The 15602-nt window shown below is 35.6% G+C and overlaps 1 protein-coding gene across 3 annotated transcripts in view; it reads left to right on the top strand.

Annotated features, from left to right (window-relative positions):
- Positions 1-15602, top strand: part of LOC137649921 (reticulocalbin-2) — a 43770-nt gene that overhangs the window by 13251 nt on the left and 14917 nt on the right. The window contains exons 3-7 of one of the 3 annotated variants that reach the window (XR_011045878.1): positions 1284-1431; positions 1919-2078; positions 9004-9202; positions 13274-13400; positions 15122-15245. Coding sequence is in view for 2 of the 3 variants with exons in the window: in XM_068382862.1 (XP_068238963.1) it covers positions 1284-1431; positions 1919-2078; positions 9004-9202; positions 13274-13400 (634 nt within the window). In the remaining variant the exon portion in view is untranslated. The remainder of the gene's footprint in view (positions 1-1283; positions 1432-1918; positions 2079-9003; positions 9203-13273; positions 13401-15121; positions 15246-15602) is intronic. The other 2 variants (XM_068382862.1, XM_068382863.1) reach the window with 2 other exon arrangements.

Raw genomic sequence — 15602 nt, 5'->3', positions numbered from 1 at the left:
TTATTTGCTGGCACATTAGTGAGGTTAAAACCTTAAGGAAATATACTTTATTTGCTGGTACATTAGTGAGGTTAAAACCTTAAGGAAATATACTTTATTTGGCGGTACATTAGTGAGGTTAAAACCTTAAGGAAATATACTTTATTTGCTGGTACATTAGTGAGGTTAAAACCTTAAGGAAATATACTTTATTTGGCGGTACATTAGTGAGGTTAAAACCTTAAGGAAATATACTTTATTTGCTGGTACATTAGTGAGGTTAAAACCTTAAGGAAATATACTTTATTTGGCGGTACATTAGTGAGGTTAAAACCTTAAGGAAATATACTTTATTTGCTGGTACATTAGTGAGATTAAAACCTTAAGGAAATATACTTTATTTGCTGGTACATTAGTGAGGTTAAAACCTTAAGGAAATATACTTTATTTGCTGGTACATTAGTGAGATTAAAACCTTAAGGAAATATACTTTATTTGGCGTTACATTAGTGAGATTGAAAACCTGAATGAAATAGTTTTCTAAGAATTACTTACAAGAGGGAAGTGAGGGAGAAATTATTTTTAACTATGAGGATTCTGGGGAAGTACTGTAGGTACTTTAGTCATTTAGTGCAGATATTAGATAAAGATATTAAGCCATCTTAAATGAAAAGTAAAAGAAAATATATTTAGGGGACCTGATTGACCCTTTATTTGAAATGACCCAATTTCCTTACTTCACTTTGTTTAAATTTTCATTCGTCAAAATAATTTATTTTAAATTCCTTTTTATCAAATGTATGAAGTAAAATTTTCAGTTAAAAAACTATTTTGATTGTAAGCAGCTGTAAGATATAAGTATGTATATGGTGTATGCTGATGTGTGCATAGTATTGTTATACTATTCTGGATGGAGTTTGATTATGCAGAATTCAAGGAGGGTGATCAGATAATCTAGAAATGTTTACTGGTATGTACAGTAGTCAAGTAGTGAGAAAAAAAATAATTCAATTAGTGGTTCATACACCCCAAGAGAGATTAGTTCACCAAACTTTTAACCGGGATCTACAAGGCACTAGAAGAGTTGGAAGACCCAGGCCTACATGGCTGAGGACTATGAATCGTGAAGTAGGAGATGATGAATAAATTTGAACTCGTGTAACTTCGAAATTGTGCTAACAGAACTCTTGTAACTTCGAAATTGGGTTAATGGAACTCGTGTTAACTGTATCTACGAATTTGTCATGTTTTTGTGGAGATTAGAAATTATGAGTCAGGATAATATTTTATCATCTGTTTTTCAGGAAGTGTCAAGGATGCCGAGGAGTATGATCAGTTACCACCCAGTGAAGCAAAAAGACGACTTGAAATTCTTTTGTTAAAAATGGACCGTAACAATGATAAATACATAGACCGGAAAGAATTACATTCTTGGATATTACGTTCGTTTAGGTGAGTCTCACTGGTACAGTATTCTGTATTTTGTAGATTTCTCTTGCTGAAGGGTACACCCGGGAACTCTATTCTATATTATTTATCTTCATCTTGTTTTGTTAAAGTTTTTATGGTGTATATAGGAGATATTTATTTTAATGTTACTATTCTTAAACATTTTTTTTCCTTATTTCTTCTTTTCACTGGGTTATTTTCCCTGTTGGAGCTCCTGGGCTTATAGCATTCTGCTTTTTCAACAATGGGTTTTAGCCTAGCAATTAATAATTTTGTACCATTGATCAAATAAAAGGTTTGTTATATCGGCTTTAAAAAAGTTCTATTCCACAGAAATGTCATACTGTACTGTAATTATAGAAACTGTAATTTGCAAAAAGCTCTTATCTTTGAATAAAAATGTGAGTAGAAAATATTTGCATGGTTATCATAACAAGCATTTAAGGTTAACATATTTTTATCATTCTTTTAATACCTGCTGTATTTTCAGAATGTTATCCGAAGAAGAAAGTTCCGAGAGACTAGAGGAAGTTGATGATGACGACGATGGATATGTAACTTGGTCTGAATACATATCTGAAACGTATGGAATCAGTGATCCAGAGGATCAGGATCTTCTTGGTAAATCTGATCAAGATGAAGAACAAAAAGTAAGTGGGAGAGCAACCTATTTGATCCTTGGCTAGATATGCAGCTTGTAAGGTACCATGGATAAGTTTGTATTTAAGAATTAATTTTTTAATGATGTTATATTTGTGGGGCTTCACAAATATGAACGTAAATCGTTTCCAAGGAGGGTCTGTTAGCTGGCTAGGAGAGGATATGTGCCCCTATAGATTGTGGATTTCAGGCAACCAAGGGAAACACTTTTCATGCCAACTAGTAATAGTTGCAACAACTTTTTGGTACATTTGTTTCACCACTTGCAATTCTTTTACATCTCTAAACAAGAATCCCAGTATACCTGGTTGGAAGGGAAGATCCACTGATTTTACAAAAGATCAGGAGCCATGTCTGTAAAGTTAATATCCCCTCACATTACAGGTACAGTATTCAAGATTTTTATGAGCAAAACTTTATGGAGTGCTTACAGATTAAAGCATGGTAGAATACTTTACTCGCCTCTATCTAGGAGTGAATACTTATATAACTTATCACTGACCATTTTATGGATTAATATTATCTTGTACTCAGCTGGGACAAGGATATGGCATCACTAATGGTAAGGTCTTAACCCTCTGGTGATCTTGATCATGACAAAATCACCGACAGGCTCATGATTCTTTTGCCTGGGAGCAGTGACATCATGTGTGAACCTACAGTAGGGTCCCGAATTAAGCGTGTCCGAATTACACGATTCCCCTTTTCCGCGATCGCTATTTTTCAAAAATAAATTTTTTTGTATCTGCGAGGCTGTTCAAAGTTCGCGAGTCAAGCACTACAAAATGTATCAAATCTATTGTCTTTTTAAGTATATTGGTAGCCCTAAATACGGTGATTTATAATAAATGTTACAAAACAATATCAACATTATATTTCATTAACATAATTTCATAATGAATAGCCTATTTAAGGATAAAATTCCACATCAACAATGAAATCAACTGTTAACTGTGCGAGTCCAGCTGACAAAATGTAAACAGAAATGTGGTTACGTTCTCGGCAATCTTTATCTTTCTCCAACCTTACGATAATTGTAATGGTAGTGTTAATGATGGTATATTTAAGCATTATTTTTGTTTAGTACAGTATATTTAAAAGCCTTATTTTTCCCTCTGGGCGTTCAAGGTTTTCACGAGTAGACTGGGTTCGTTTATCGGCAGTGAATAGCCTAAACTTCGGTAACGAGTCGTCAATATTTTGTCATAGTTTAAACAGTATACATTTGATTTGCAAACATTGGTTTTGTAGAGTAGACGGTAAAATAAAATCGAGAGAGAGAGAGAGAGAGAGAGAGAGAGAGAGAGAGAGAGAGAGAGAGAGAGAGAGAGAGAGAGAGAGATTTGATGGCAGAAATCCCTCTCTCTCTCTCTCTCTCTCTCGATTTTATTTTACCGTCTACTCTACAAAACCAATGTTTGCAAATCAAATGTATACTGTTTAAACTATGACAAAATATTGACGACTCGTTACCGAAGTTTAGGCTATTCACTGCCGATAAACGATAACAAACCCTTTAATGCAAACTAACTGTATCCTTTGATATTCTCTATATTTATCACGAATTCCTTCTATACCTCCTCAGACACTCTTATTTCAAATATCTAAATTATTCTTATCACAACTAACACCATCTAGTCATTTTCATTCCATTATATCTATTATTCCTCTGGATCTTATTCCCTTTCCTTATTCTGTTTATTCGATGGGATTCGTTTTTCCCTTTACCGTCTTTCAGAATCTATTTTTAGCCACTGGCAACCAAATCCCCCCTTCCCCCGTCTCCTACCGTCTCCCCTTCGAGTCCACCCAGCCAATCTCATCACTCCCCCCACCTTCATCCTCCCCTGTTCTAGGTCTGTAACCTTCTGCGTCATAATATCTCTCTCTCTCTCTCTCTCGTTATACAATACTTACAAATAGATGAAGAAACCAAAATCGGTTTTCTTGAAGTGTCAATTAAATACAAAACGAAAAAATTATACCGTGTATACATCCATTTCAATCATAGCTTAAAATACGGTAACCGATTTCGTCCGCAAACCACTATTTTTTAGGAAACACCATTCTATTCCAGAAAATTTTTACTCTTTAAATGTCAATTGCGCTATAATAAAACATGTACTTATGTTGTTAAATTCCGGGTGTGTTTTAAAAATCGAATATTGCTAACTTATTTTTGTTTTACTTTTGGCTGTGATCACATCAGCTGATGTCTAGCTTCCGCGCGAATACAATAACAAAGAATTGTTTACACCATTTCTTAACTTATTCAAACCATCTATACAGTTAATATTACATAAACACCAATGTGTTATAACCTATCATATTTATTGTTTAGTACTTTAAAACCATCCCCCTCTCTCTCTCTCTCTCTCTCTCTCTCTCACACACACACATCGAACGTTATAGCGGTAACCTAATTGTTCGATGACTTTAAAAATAGGCCTAGTACTTTCTTCTTTTACCTTTTTTGCATATGGATCCATAATTGAGGTGGGTACAAGTTGACTTATAACTGAAGTTAGGAAAAGTATTTTGGATATGGAAAGGACAATTATCTTTCGTAACAGTTTAGAATTATCGTAAGTTATCACTCTGTCATTAGCGGCAGTTTGCTATTGTGGAGTAAACGCATAAAGAAAAAAAAAATCCAGCTTTGCTACGAATTTAGGAATTTATATGGATACGGTAAGTAAAATATTTGTAATAACATAATGTTTACTAAATGTTTGTAATATCATTAGTTATGACTTAGATCATGTGTGTTTAATGCATTCGTTTGTTTATTATGATCGAAGATGGAGCGTAAACAAATGGAAGGTTTCCGTTTCAGGCGGCATCATAAAGAAAAACATTTCATAAATGGCATTCATTTCATTTATTTGAAAGTTCTAATAAAAAATAATTAGAACATTGGTACTAACAAATTCAACATATAATCTATACTTGGTAAAATTGCTGTCAATTCAAAAACACAGATGTATAAATGCGTCTGTTTCTTCGTTGTGATCAGAGATAAACGTAAACAAAACATTGGTTGTCGTTTTCTATTGTGCTTTTTAGCGTGTTTAGGAAACGCATGATATAAAATTGCCTTTATTTTGATAATTCTGGATTTTCAATCATACAAGCTAGTCTATAGAGTGATGGTTTTGCTATTCACCAGTTGTATTATACAATAGATATGACAAACATTAAAATTTGTCTGTATTTTGGGTTGTGTTATAACGGGAAATATATGGTGTTTACACCTATCCTGGTTGTAATTTTAATCATTTTTCAAGTTATTAGAACTTTAAAGTATATTAAATGTTTTATTTATTTACAAAAACAATTTGATATTATAAAGAAATACAGTATAGTACAAAGAAAGTATTGGAAATGGGTAGTAAACACATTTGAATAGGCAAATTGCTGGTTGCCATGGCCACAATGGAATTATTTCTGTTAGTTGTGTGTTTCGAAATTCGCGATTTTCCATTTACACGAGGTCATTAATCGACCAAATTCTCGCATAATTCGGGACCCTACTGTACTTTGTTGACATTTATTAGTGTAACTAGCAAAGGAATAAAGATGGAAAGAAAGCGAGAATGGCTTTAGAAAGCCCATTATATTTTTATAAAGCAATTATGGTTACATGAACGGATGAGGCCGAAGTGCATCATTGGATCCTCGGTGTGTTAATGAGCCCATTCCTAGTCATATATGAAGTCCTCTAAAACAGATGTATATTACACTTAAATGTGACAGTGATAAAGAACTTTTATTGTTATTTATATTATTATTGTTATTATACTTTAGAAGTGGTCCCTCTTTTAGGCAAGTACAGTTGAATTGAATTGCTGCTTCAGTGGCATTTAATTTATACAAAGCATTTTCTATTTCTAATAAATTTTCTTTCAAGAAAACTGCATTTTGCCAGTATTATTATTATCATTATTATTATCAAATGTCATGCTACAACCCTAGTTGGAAAAGCAGGATGCTATAAGCCCAGGGGCTCCAACAGGGAAAATAGCCCAGTGAGGAATGGAAATAAAGAAAAATAAAATATTTTAAGTATAGTAACAACATCAAAATAAATATTTCCTATAAAAACTATAAAAACTTTAACAAAACAAGAGGAAGAGAAACTAGATAGAAGTGTGCCCGAGTGTACCCTCAAGCAAGAGAACTCTAAACCCAAGACAGTGGAAGGCCATGGTACAGAGGTTATGGCACTACCCAAGACTAGAGAACAATGGTTTGATTTTGGAGTGAAATATTTTGCTTTATCATAATCATCCTCTGAGCTTCCCAACCCTTAGGGGTTTTTCATAGGACATAATCGCTACTGATCTGCTGCCCTAGCCTGGTAGTCTATCTATCCATACTGCATGGAAGCTCCCTCACGTTTCGATGCGAAAGCACTGTAGCTTTTCTTAGCTTGTTTATTGTGACAAAACTGAAAGGCTGAGAGTTTTGTTGAAGCAAGCAATCTCTCAAGGCCTTGTGATACAGTCTCGCAGCATGATCCAGGCTCATAGCGAGCCTGGATTGCAGTGCTGAAAGTTAAAGCTATCTTTTCACCTGTGAGTTTTGCTTGAAACAAACACTCTCTCAACGCCTCTCTCTAACTGTTGGGCATGAGCTAGGCTTGCACGCCTGTGGCAGCCCGCTCAAGGTGGTCGATTGCCTCAGTTGAGCGCTTGCTTTTTTTTTTTTTTAGTGCTATTTGAGCTAGTGATTGTCTTACTAGACTAATAAAAAGCGTGTGGCAGGTAGGTGTCTGGAAGAAGTGGTCTATTTCATTGGCTGGGCACTGACATCACTCTAAAACCCAAGAGCTCAATATAAATCTTTTTGGCTGGGATAGCTAATTGTCTGTATTTGTGCATACACTATCCGATATTCACATTTTAATAATAGTTTGACCATTCCTTTTAGACCCCGAGTCTCTGCCACGGGTTATGCAAAGATTTAAGATTGATTTCTCTCTCTCTCTCTCTCTCTCTCTCTCTCTCTCTCTCTCTCTCTCTCTCTCTCTCTCTCTCTCTCTCTCTCTCTCTCTCTCTCTCTCTCTCTCTCTCTCTCTCTCATTCAGAATTCACTTGTTATAGGGAAATACAAATTGTTTTAGATGTAATATTTGTCTTTGTCGTGAAGGTACCATTGCTATCCGTAATGCATGCGCCTAGACTCCTGAGAGTCTGAAGTTCCAGCTAGGACCTGACCTCACAAAGTCAGGGGCCAGACCCCACCCTTATTTTCAAGAGGAATCTTAGTGTTCTCGGGTGTGTATACTCCAGACCATCTTCATGGCCTTTATCCTTCAAGAGTGCAAGACCCTGGATGCCTTGGTCTTGTGGTGGTTGCTCAAGTAGGGTCGTAGCTAGCCCAAATCCCGTACGGGACGGTAAGAAGCTTCTTGATTTAATAATGATTAGATATAAGTGTGGGGTGGAGGTGGAATAACTGGTTCTTCTCCTCAATTCTTGCTGTCCCTATCTTTAGGACGAAGCATTTGAAGGGTTACTCGCTGGATCTGACTGCCATGCGGGTGAACTACACTTCTGAGCTCCACTCTTTAGATCTTAGAGAAGTTCTCCCCCGTCCTCCCTAGACGAGAGCGATGGAATGTACACCAACCCTTCGGTCATCATATGCCAGGTCTGTTATTCTGGACTATGATCCCCTCGGGTGAGAAAGGGATCCCTTCTTTGACCAGATCTCCTTTGCTCCCATACTGGAAAAGGTAGAGTGACATTTCTAGGGAAGAAAAAGAACATACTAGTTTGGTTCTAGGGGAACTGCTGACCCACCAATCAGCAATTCTGGCTACATAAAGGACAATAGTTTGCATCTGTTAAGGAACAAATCACAAAGTAATTTGTATATTTCATAGCCATACAAACCTGAGTCCTTTTTTGGTGAACTTCCCTCCTCAACTACACCTCTCAGTCCAGAGCCAAAAAACTTTGACAGGTAAGGGGTAGGGCTCCTTGGCCTCTCTCACATCTGTCATTATTATTATTACTACTTGCTAAGCTACAACCCTAGTTGGAAAAGCTGGATGCTATAAGCCCAAGGGCTCCAACAGGGAAACAGGCCAGTGAGGAAAGGAAACAAAGAAAAATAAATAAATTTAAGAAGAGTAACAACATTAAAATAAATATCTCCTACATAAATTATAAACACTTTAACAAAACAAGAGGAATAAAATAGAAGTGTGCCGTAGTGTACCCTCAAGCAAGAGAACTCTAACCCAAGACAGTGGAAGGCCATTGTACTGAAGTTATGGCACTACCCAAGACTACAGAACAATGGTTTGATTTTGGAGTGTCATTCTCCTAGAAGAGCTGTTTACCACAACTAAAGAGTCTATTCTACCCTTACCAAAATGAAATAAGCCACTGAACAATTATAGTGCAATGACCCTTTGGGTGAAGAAAAATTGTTTGGTAGTCTCAGTGTTGTCAGGTGTATAACGACAGTGGAGAATCTGTAAAGAATAGGCCAGACTGTTCGGTGTGTGTGTGAGCAAAGAGAAAATGAACTGTAACCACAGAGAAGGATCCAATGTTGTACTGTCTGTCCAGTCAAAAGACCCCATAACTCCCTAGCGGTAGTATCTCGATGGGTTAACTACCTTGTTAACAATTTTCACAGTCATTCCAGCTCTGGGTGAAAACATATCTCTGCATAAAGGACTCAGATTAGTATACAGTAGTTGGAAAAATACAAATTACTCTGAGACTTTTTGATTTTTGTAGTATACTTAAGTATTACATTTTAAAGATTTTTTTTTTATTGGATGGTGAGTATTTTTTATTATCTAGAAATTTAGTGATTTTCTTAGCATACTACATTTTTAAATTTTTAAACTGGATGTTGAGTATTTTTTATAATTTATTTTTGATACATTTTCAGCTTTTACGGGAAGACCGTGAGTTGTTTAACGCTGCAGACAAGAATATTGATGGAAGATTAGATGAGAAGGAATTCTTAGCATTCACTCATCCTGAAGAGCATCCTGACATGCTTCCTGTTATTCTTCGACAAACTTTAGAAGATAAAGATACAAATAAAGATGGATTGATTGACTTTCAAGAATACATTGGAGAAAAAGGTTTGTACTATTACATTACAGTATCTTGAGTAAGACGAGTGTTTCAGTAGCTGGATTTTCATATTAAGATTTGTAATGAAATAAATGTGACATGATATTGTTTCTTTAGATTAAGTTTTTTTTTTTATAATTTCTTCTAATTTATTTCAACATTAAAATTCATATACTTTCTTCTGTGTCTTTTAGGCAGCCACTTCAGATTTTTTTTTATTGGAATGGCATGTTTCCTTTGAATATCTTTGAGAATTAGTTTTAAAGCCTTATTAAATAGTATTCTTATCAGAACCTATATTGTTTTGTCTGTGATATTTACTGTAACTCAAGCAAAATGAACCACTGGTATTTGGTTGAAGATGCACTCAGTCAATGAACATTAAATGGCTAAAGGTTATGATAAGTGCAGAAGGGAATAAGGTAATAGAGAAAGCTCCTTAGTTGCATTGCTAGTGGCTTCAGTTTAAAATACATTTTTAGAATAGGCGACAGATTTGTTATAATTAAGAAAAATTACAGTACCATTGATAATTGTTGTGGCATTGGTGTTGGTATGATCTAATGCTTTTCTAGATATTTAGGCATTTGGAACATTATTAAATTCGTAAGTACAGAATTGAGTCGCATGAAAACTTTGCTTTTGCCTTAATTAATTTACTAGGACTTGGAGGCTCAATTTACAAGTCACTAGAGAAGATACTCCTAGTGTTGTAGTTAAGTATGCCAGGTGTGAAAATAATCAGGCTTTAGTATGGTTTGCTGTTGTCTCTGCAAGGCTCTTGATAACTATAGTCCATTTCTTTTTAGTGTGGCATATTTGGACCGACTCGCAGGGGTGCCCTTTTAGCTTGGAAAAGTTAACTGATCGCTGATTGGTTAGAATTATCTTGTCCAACTAATCAGCGATCAGGAAACTTTTCCGAGCTAAAAGGGCACCGCTGCGAGTCGGTGCAAATATGCCTCGCTAAACTAAAAGAAATGGACTATAAGTAGTAGGTATAAGTTGCCAGGCACTGTTTCACCATTAACTGAGGTATTAGTGCTTCCATCTACGTACAAAACGTCGTCAACTAACAAACAGAAATCCACGGAAATCATAAGTCTCAGATATTGTACCAAATGTTCCTTTGCTGTAATAAATTGAAGAAATACTGCAGTGAAATATATTATTTAATACAGTAAGCAAAACAAGATTTTGCAATAACCTGAGATTTATTTCATATGAAACAGGACTATTTGTTGACTTTTGTACCTGGAAATTGTAGGCATGATAGTCAGGTTAGGCCTACCCTAGGACAAAATGTAACAAAATTCTACTTACAAACAGCTTCTTGGAACCTGTTAACCCTTTTACCCCCAGGCTATTTGGAACTTTCCAACCCTCAACCCGCAGGCATTTTATTTTTCAAGCACATTTTGCAATATATATTTTTTAAATTGCTCTAACAGCCTTAATTTTTGTCATAGAGAGGTCAGGTTGGTCTCATTCTTTTGGAAAATGCCTGAAGTTTCTCATGAAGTTATCAAAAATATGCAAAAAAAAATTGTAAATAGCAGTTTTTTGCAAGGACGTACCAGTACGTCCATGGGGGTAAAGGGATGAGTTTTGTGAAATGTACCAGTACGTCCATTGGGGGTAAAAGGGTTAAGTGATAGCCGAATCTATCATCTTATTTGTAATTGTATAGGTTTTTATTACAGCTTTTCCCTTTATGAAGGAGTTCTTTGCACACACTTTTCATATTAATTTCCGTATGAATTCCCTGGACGAGTCGCTATGCTTGATCATATTGCATCATACAGTGATCAGGTTGTTAACTCCAAGTTGCCAAAGCAAATATTTTCACTGTTCTCTAACTCCTGTGTATGAGTGTATGTTTAGACTGGTATTTTTACATGAATAGTGAGTCCTACTTTACAATTTTATTTTTTAAAACTTTTTTTTAACCCTTTCACCAATCCCTCACCAAAAATACGTGGTGCTCAAGTCCCAGGCCCTTTAATGAGATATTATCCTTAACTCATCTTATCACTAAACCTAATAGAGATAAGACTTTACAGCTTTTATTGTTTACCTGAATAAATGTCCTTTCCGTTGCTGTGTAATTTTATGTAATTTGTAAAATTTGCTTAAGTGTAAATAATAAAAGAAACATAAAACTGGTGATAACAATGTAAAATACATCCAGTGGTGCTGAAGAGCAGAATATCCGACAATTCTCAAAGGGCTAATTGATGCTTGTAGGCCGTTTTTAATTTTAGTGGTCAGGTTTAGCAAAATGTATATAGAAATATCAAGAGATTTGTTCCTACACAACATACAAACCATTGTCCTTTGATAAGGAGATTGTTTTAGTACGAGTTGGAGTCATTAGAATTGTCTAATGAGTGGTTAAACAACTGGTGGAGGGTGGAGGCGAGAAGCCCCACCTCCCTCACCTATCTGGAAGCTTCCCCATTGTTTCAGCCTCTTTCTGTTATGGATGTACAGCCAGCTCCTGATTGAACTTGCTGAATTTTGCAAGGAGTGAATGATATTGCTTGCTGTAATTGCCGAATAGAAGTGGATAAGCAAGAGATTTGTAATTGGGTAGTGGGAGGTTGAGACTTTGCAACTGGTTTTTATGAGCCAACTGGCTGTAGTTCCATGTTCCTTATATGCTTCCGATAGGAGGCATGATTGCTTGCAATTGTCTCCAATCGCAGAGTGCTGGTCTTGCCTGTGCAGTGCCAGATGTACGCCCTGAAGGGAAAGAATCGAGCTAAGTCATTGCCGGTGTCTGTCTTGGCAACGCCAAGTGTGTAAGATGCTACTGCCCCTGTGTACACGCCCCTGGTTTGGTCCCTGGGGAATATGCATTAGGAGCAAGGAGCCCTCGGATCTGCATCGGCCGGCTTTTCAGATTTTGGTGGTTTGTGTGGTTACCCCTGTGTTCGTTGCATCTCTTCGGAAGCTGGAAGCTCTTCACCTATCTCCTTGCAGATAGCTGATGATGAGTTTGACCTAAGGAAGTCTAGGCCTTCATTATGCCATTCCAGTAGGCACTCCATGACCTTCTTGAGGGAGCTTGTAACTAAAGATACTTCTCCCCCAGTTCCTCATGTGACTTTGTCCCCTAGGATCCCGTTGATGCCTGTGGAGAAAGGCCAGCTTGTGCCCCCAGTTTCAAGGTATTTATAAGACCCAATGCGAAGGTTTAGGTGGTGCCTTGATCTGTTACTCATTTGATAATATATAATTTGGCTTGATAACCTCCATATCAGGTATTCAAAAATAGGAAATAACTAGGAGGAAAAAACCTGGCCAGTTTTTGGTTGTGAAGAATAATACATTAATCCATTGACTTTTAAAAGAATTTTATTATGTACAGATGGTTTCATTTAACATTCATGATTTTTTTTATACAGTACATTCATTGTAAGGAGGTTGTCTTACAAATTAAATTTTTTCAGACTAGCAGTTTTGGGGTCATTTCACTCGAACATCTACTTGGTTCATCCAACTCTCTGACTAAAAACATTCTGATCCAAAGTGGCAGCCTAAAGCTGATAGCCCCTACGAGACTTGGCATTTTTATCCAACCTTTTAATTTGTTTAAAAGCTTGCACTGCAAAAATATCTATTCTAAATACCAAGGCACTTCCCCCAATTTTGTGGGGTAGCTGACATCAAACAAAAACATCTAGCTAATGAAATTGGGCTAAGTATTGAAATAATAAATTTACTTTTTTTTTCACAGGTGATTATTCCATTTTAAAGACTACTTAATAGGTTAATGTTCCTTTAGATGTGATCCATATAAATGTGGATACATTCTAAGTGATAATTATGGAGGTTAGGATAATTGTGATTTCAGTTGTAAGAATTGTTCTTATATTCATGCTTGTGTTTCTCTTTCAAGAATTTTATTAAAAAATTTTCTTCACAGAGTACAGGCTATGTTCTGCAGCTGCAAGTTTTGTGAAGGGAATTGACACTGTCTTCTGACAGTAACTGGATAATTTTTGCAAACTTTCTCTTGTTTTTTTTGTTTAATTTTTTTGCGTTGTAATGCATGATGCTTAGTTATTTTACAGACGAAAGTGATATATTAGACAAAAGTGAAGAAGAATCTGAGAAATTGGAGTTTGACAAGCATGATCTTGATGGTGATGGAGCTCTTCACATTATAGAGGCTCAGAGACTGCTATCTCCCACTAATGTGTAAGAATTTTATGTTCCTTAATTTTGTATGATTTGTTTTGAAAAATTGTTCGCTTGTTTAAATCTTATTCTCTTGTAGGTTACTGTATCTGCTGTAGGTGTAGCAGTAATATTTTTAATTGAAGCAAATATTTATTCCTTATAATGCAAGGTTCTCATATTAATTTGTTTATTGATACATTTTTTTTTTTTTTTTTTTTTTTTTTTTTTTACAATAACTGTTTTATTTTCAGATCTCTTTGGAATGTTCCCTTATATGATTCAGGACCATTGCAGCCTTGTGGTCTAAATCATAACCATGCCATTATTATGTGATTTCACATCTTAAGGATGCTCTTTCTATTTAAAAACACGAGTGAGAGGATGAACATTAGATTGGTTATTCTGTTTAGTTTATAAATAACAGGGAATAGCCATTTGACCCTTTTACCCCCAATGGACGCACTGGCACGTTTCACAAAACTCATCCATTTACCCGCATGGATGTACCGGTACGTCCTTGCAAAAAACGGCTATATACATTTTTTTTGTATATTTTTGATAACTTTATGAGAAACTTCAGGCATTTTCCAAAAGAATGAGACCAACCTGACCTCTCTATGATAAAAATTAAGGCTGTTAGAGCAGTTTAAAAAATATATATATTGCAAAATGTGCTTGAAAAAGAAAACGCCTGGGGTTTAAGGGTTGGAAAGTTCTAAATAGCTTGGGGGGTAAAAGGGTTAATGATGCTTCATGAAATTGCAAACTATACAGGTGGTCTTCAACTTACAAAATTTGACGTACAGATATTCAGAGATAAAACACAAATCCTACTGAAAGTAACAAAGATAGTATAAAGAAATAATAACCTGATATCTATCTCATATGAAAACCCCACTATTTGTTGAATTTTGTAGCTGGAAATCATAGGCTTTGAGTTCAAATTTAAGCAAAATTATGCTTTTAAACAATTCAACTTAACCCTTTTCCCCCCAAGCTATTTGGAACTTTCCAACCCTTAACCTCCAGGCATTTTCTTTTTCAAGCACATTTTGCTATATATTTTTTTTAAACTGCTCTAACAGCCTTAATTTTCATCATAGAGAGGTCAGGGTGGTCTCATTCTTTTGTAAAATGCCTGAAGTTTCTCAAAAAGTTATCAAAAATATGCCAAAAAATGTAATTAGCCGTTTTTGGCAAGGACGTGCCTTACGGCCATGGGAGTAAAGGGATGAGTTTTGTGAAATGTACCACTACGTCCATTGGGGTTAAAAGGGTTAAAAACAGCTTCTTGTAAGTTACGGACCTTCTGTGTAGCCTTATGTTAAATTTTAGTGAGGCATTGCAGGGTCTTTCAAATATCATAATAAGAAGCTTCTTATAGGAAAATGGGAAATCCCGGAATAGTGGCTTTTTATATAATAAAGGTCGTGATTTGATACTTTACTCGTGCTTTCTATTTCCGGGAAACTATGTATTCAGTTATTGATTTTAAGAAACCTCTACTTGCAATGCATATGGAGCTGATTCATGTGTATTGTATTGGATTTAGCAATGCAACTTAAGGTGCTAGAACTTTTGGATTGTTTTCTGAAGGTCTTACAATTTAATGTGGGATGAGGTCTTTTGAATTTTTTTCTAAGATAGCTTGTTTTCCTCACCATGATGCATTACATTTATTTTGGGTTTCAAAGAAGTATTGTGCTGTGTAATGTAGTAATAATGTGAGTCATTGACAGGAAAGGAGCAGGATCGTGAGTGGCTGTTGACAGAGAAAGACAAGTTTGACAATGATCATGATGTAGATAGAAATGGAGTTCTAGACCGGAATGAGATCCTGTCGTGGGTTGTCCCATCAAATGAGTAGGCATTGTTTTGTTTTTAAGCATGAGATAGTATACGGCTCTAACTTGCTTTCAGTATTCTTGCATGTACAGTAGTGTTAATTCAGAGGTTGGTTAGCATCTATTAGATTCTTGATAGTTGTTGTTCATTATAATGCTTTGCCTTTGGTGTAATTACTCTTAGTTACTTCAATATTTTATCCTCGATTTAGTCTATGGACGTAATGTAATTGGCAAATCCAAGTTCTGTGTTCTAATTAGGTACTTTTACTAATGCTTTAAGGCCTGCTTTTTGTAGATAAATTGAATGCTATATAGCTGTTTTAACGCGTAAAATGTTGATAAAATAGCAATCAAGACCTCCCTTATCAGACAC

The sequence above is a fragment of the Palaemon carinicauda genome, chromosome 11 (assembly GCF_036898095.1).
Source record: "Palaemon carinicauda isolate YSFRI2023 chromosome 11, ASM3689809v2, whole genome shotgun sequence".
Lineage (NCBI taxonomy): Eukaryota > Metazoa > Arthropoda > Malacostraca > Decapoda > Palaemonidae > Palaemon > Palaemon carinicauda.
Note: the sequence above shows the minus strand (reverse complement) of the source record. Positions and strands in the feature narration are given on the sequence as shown.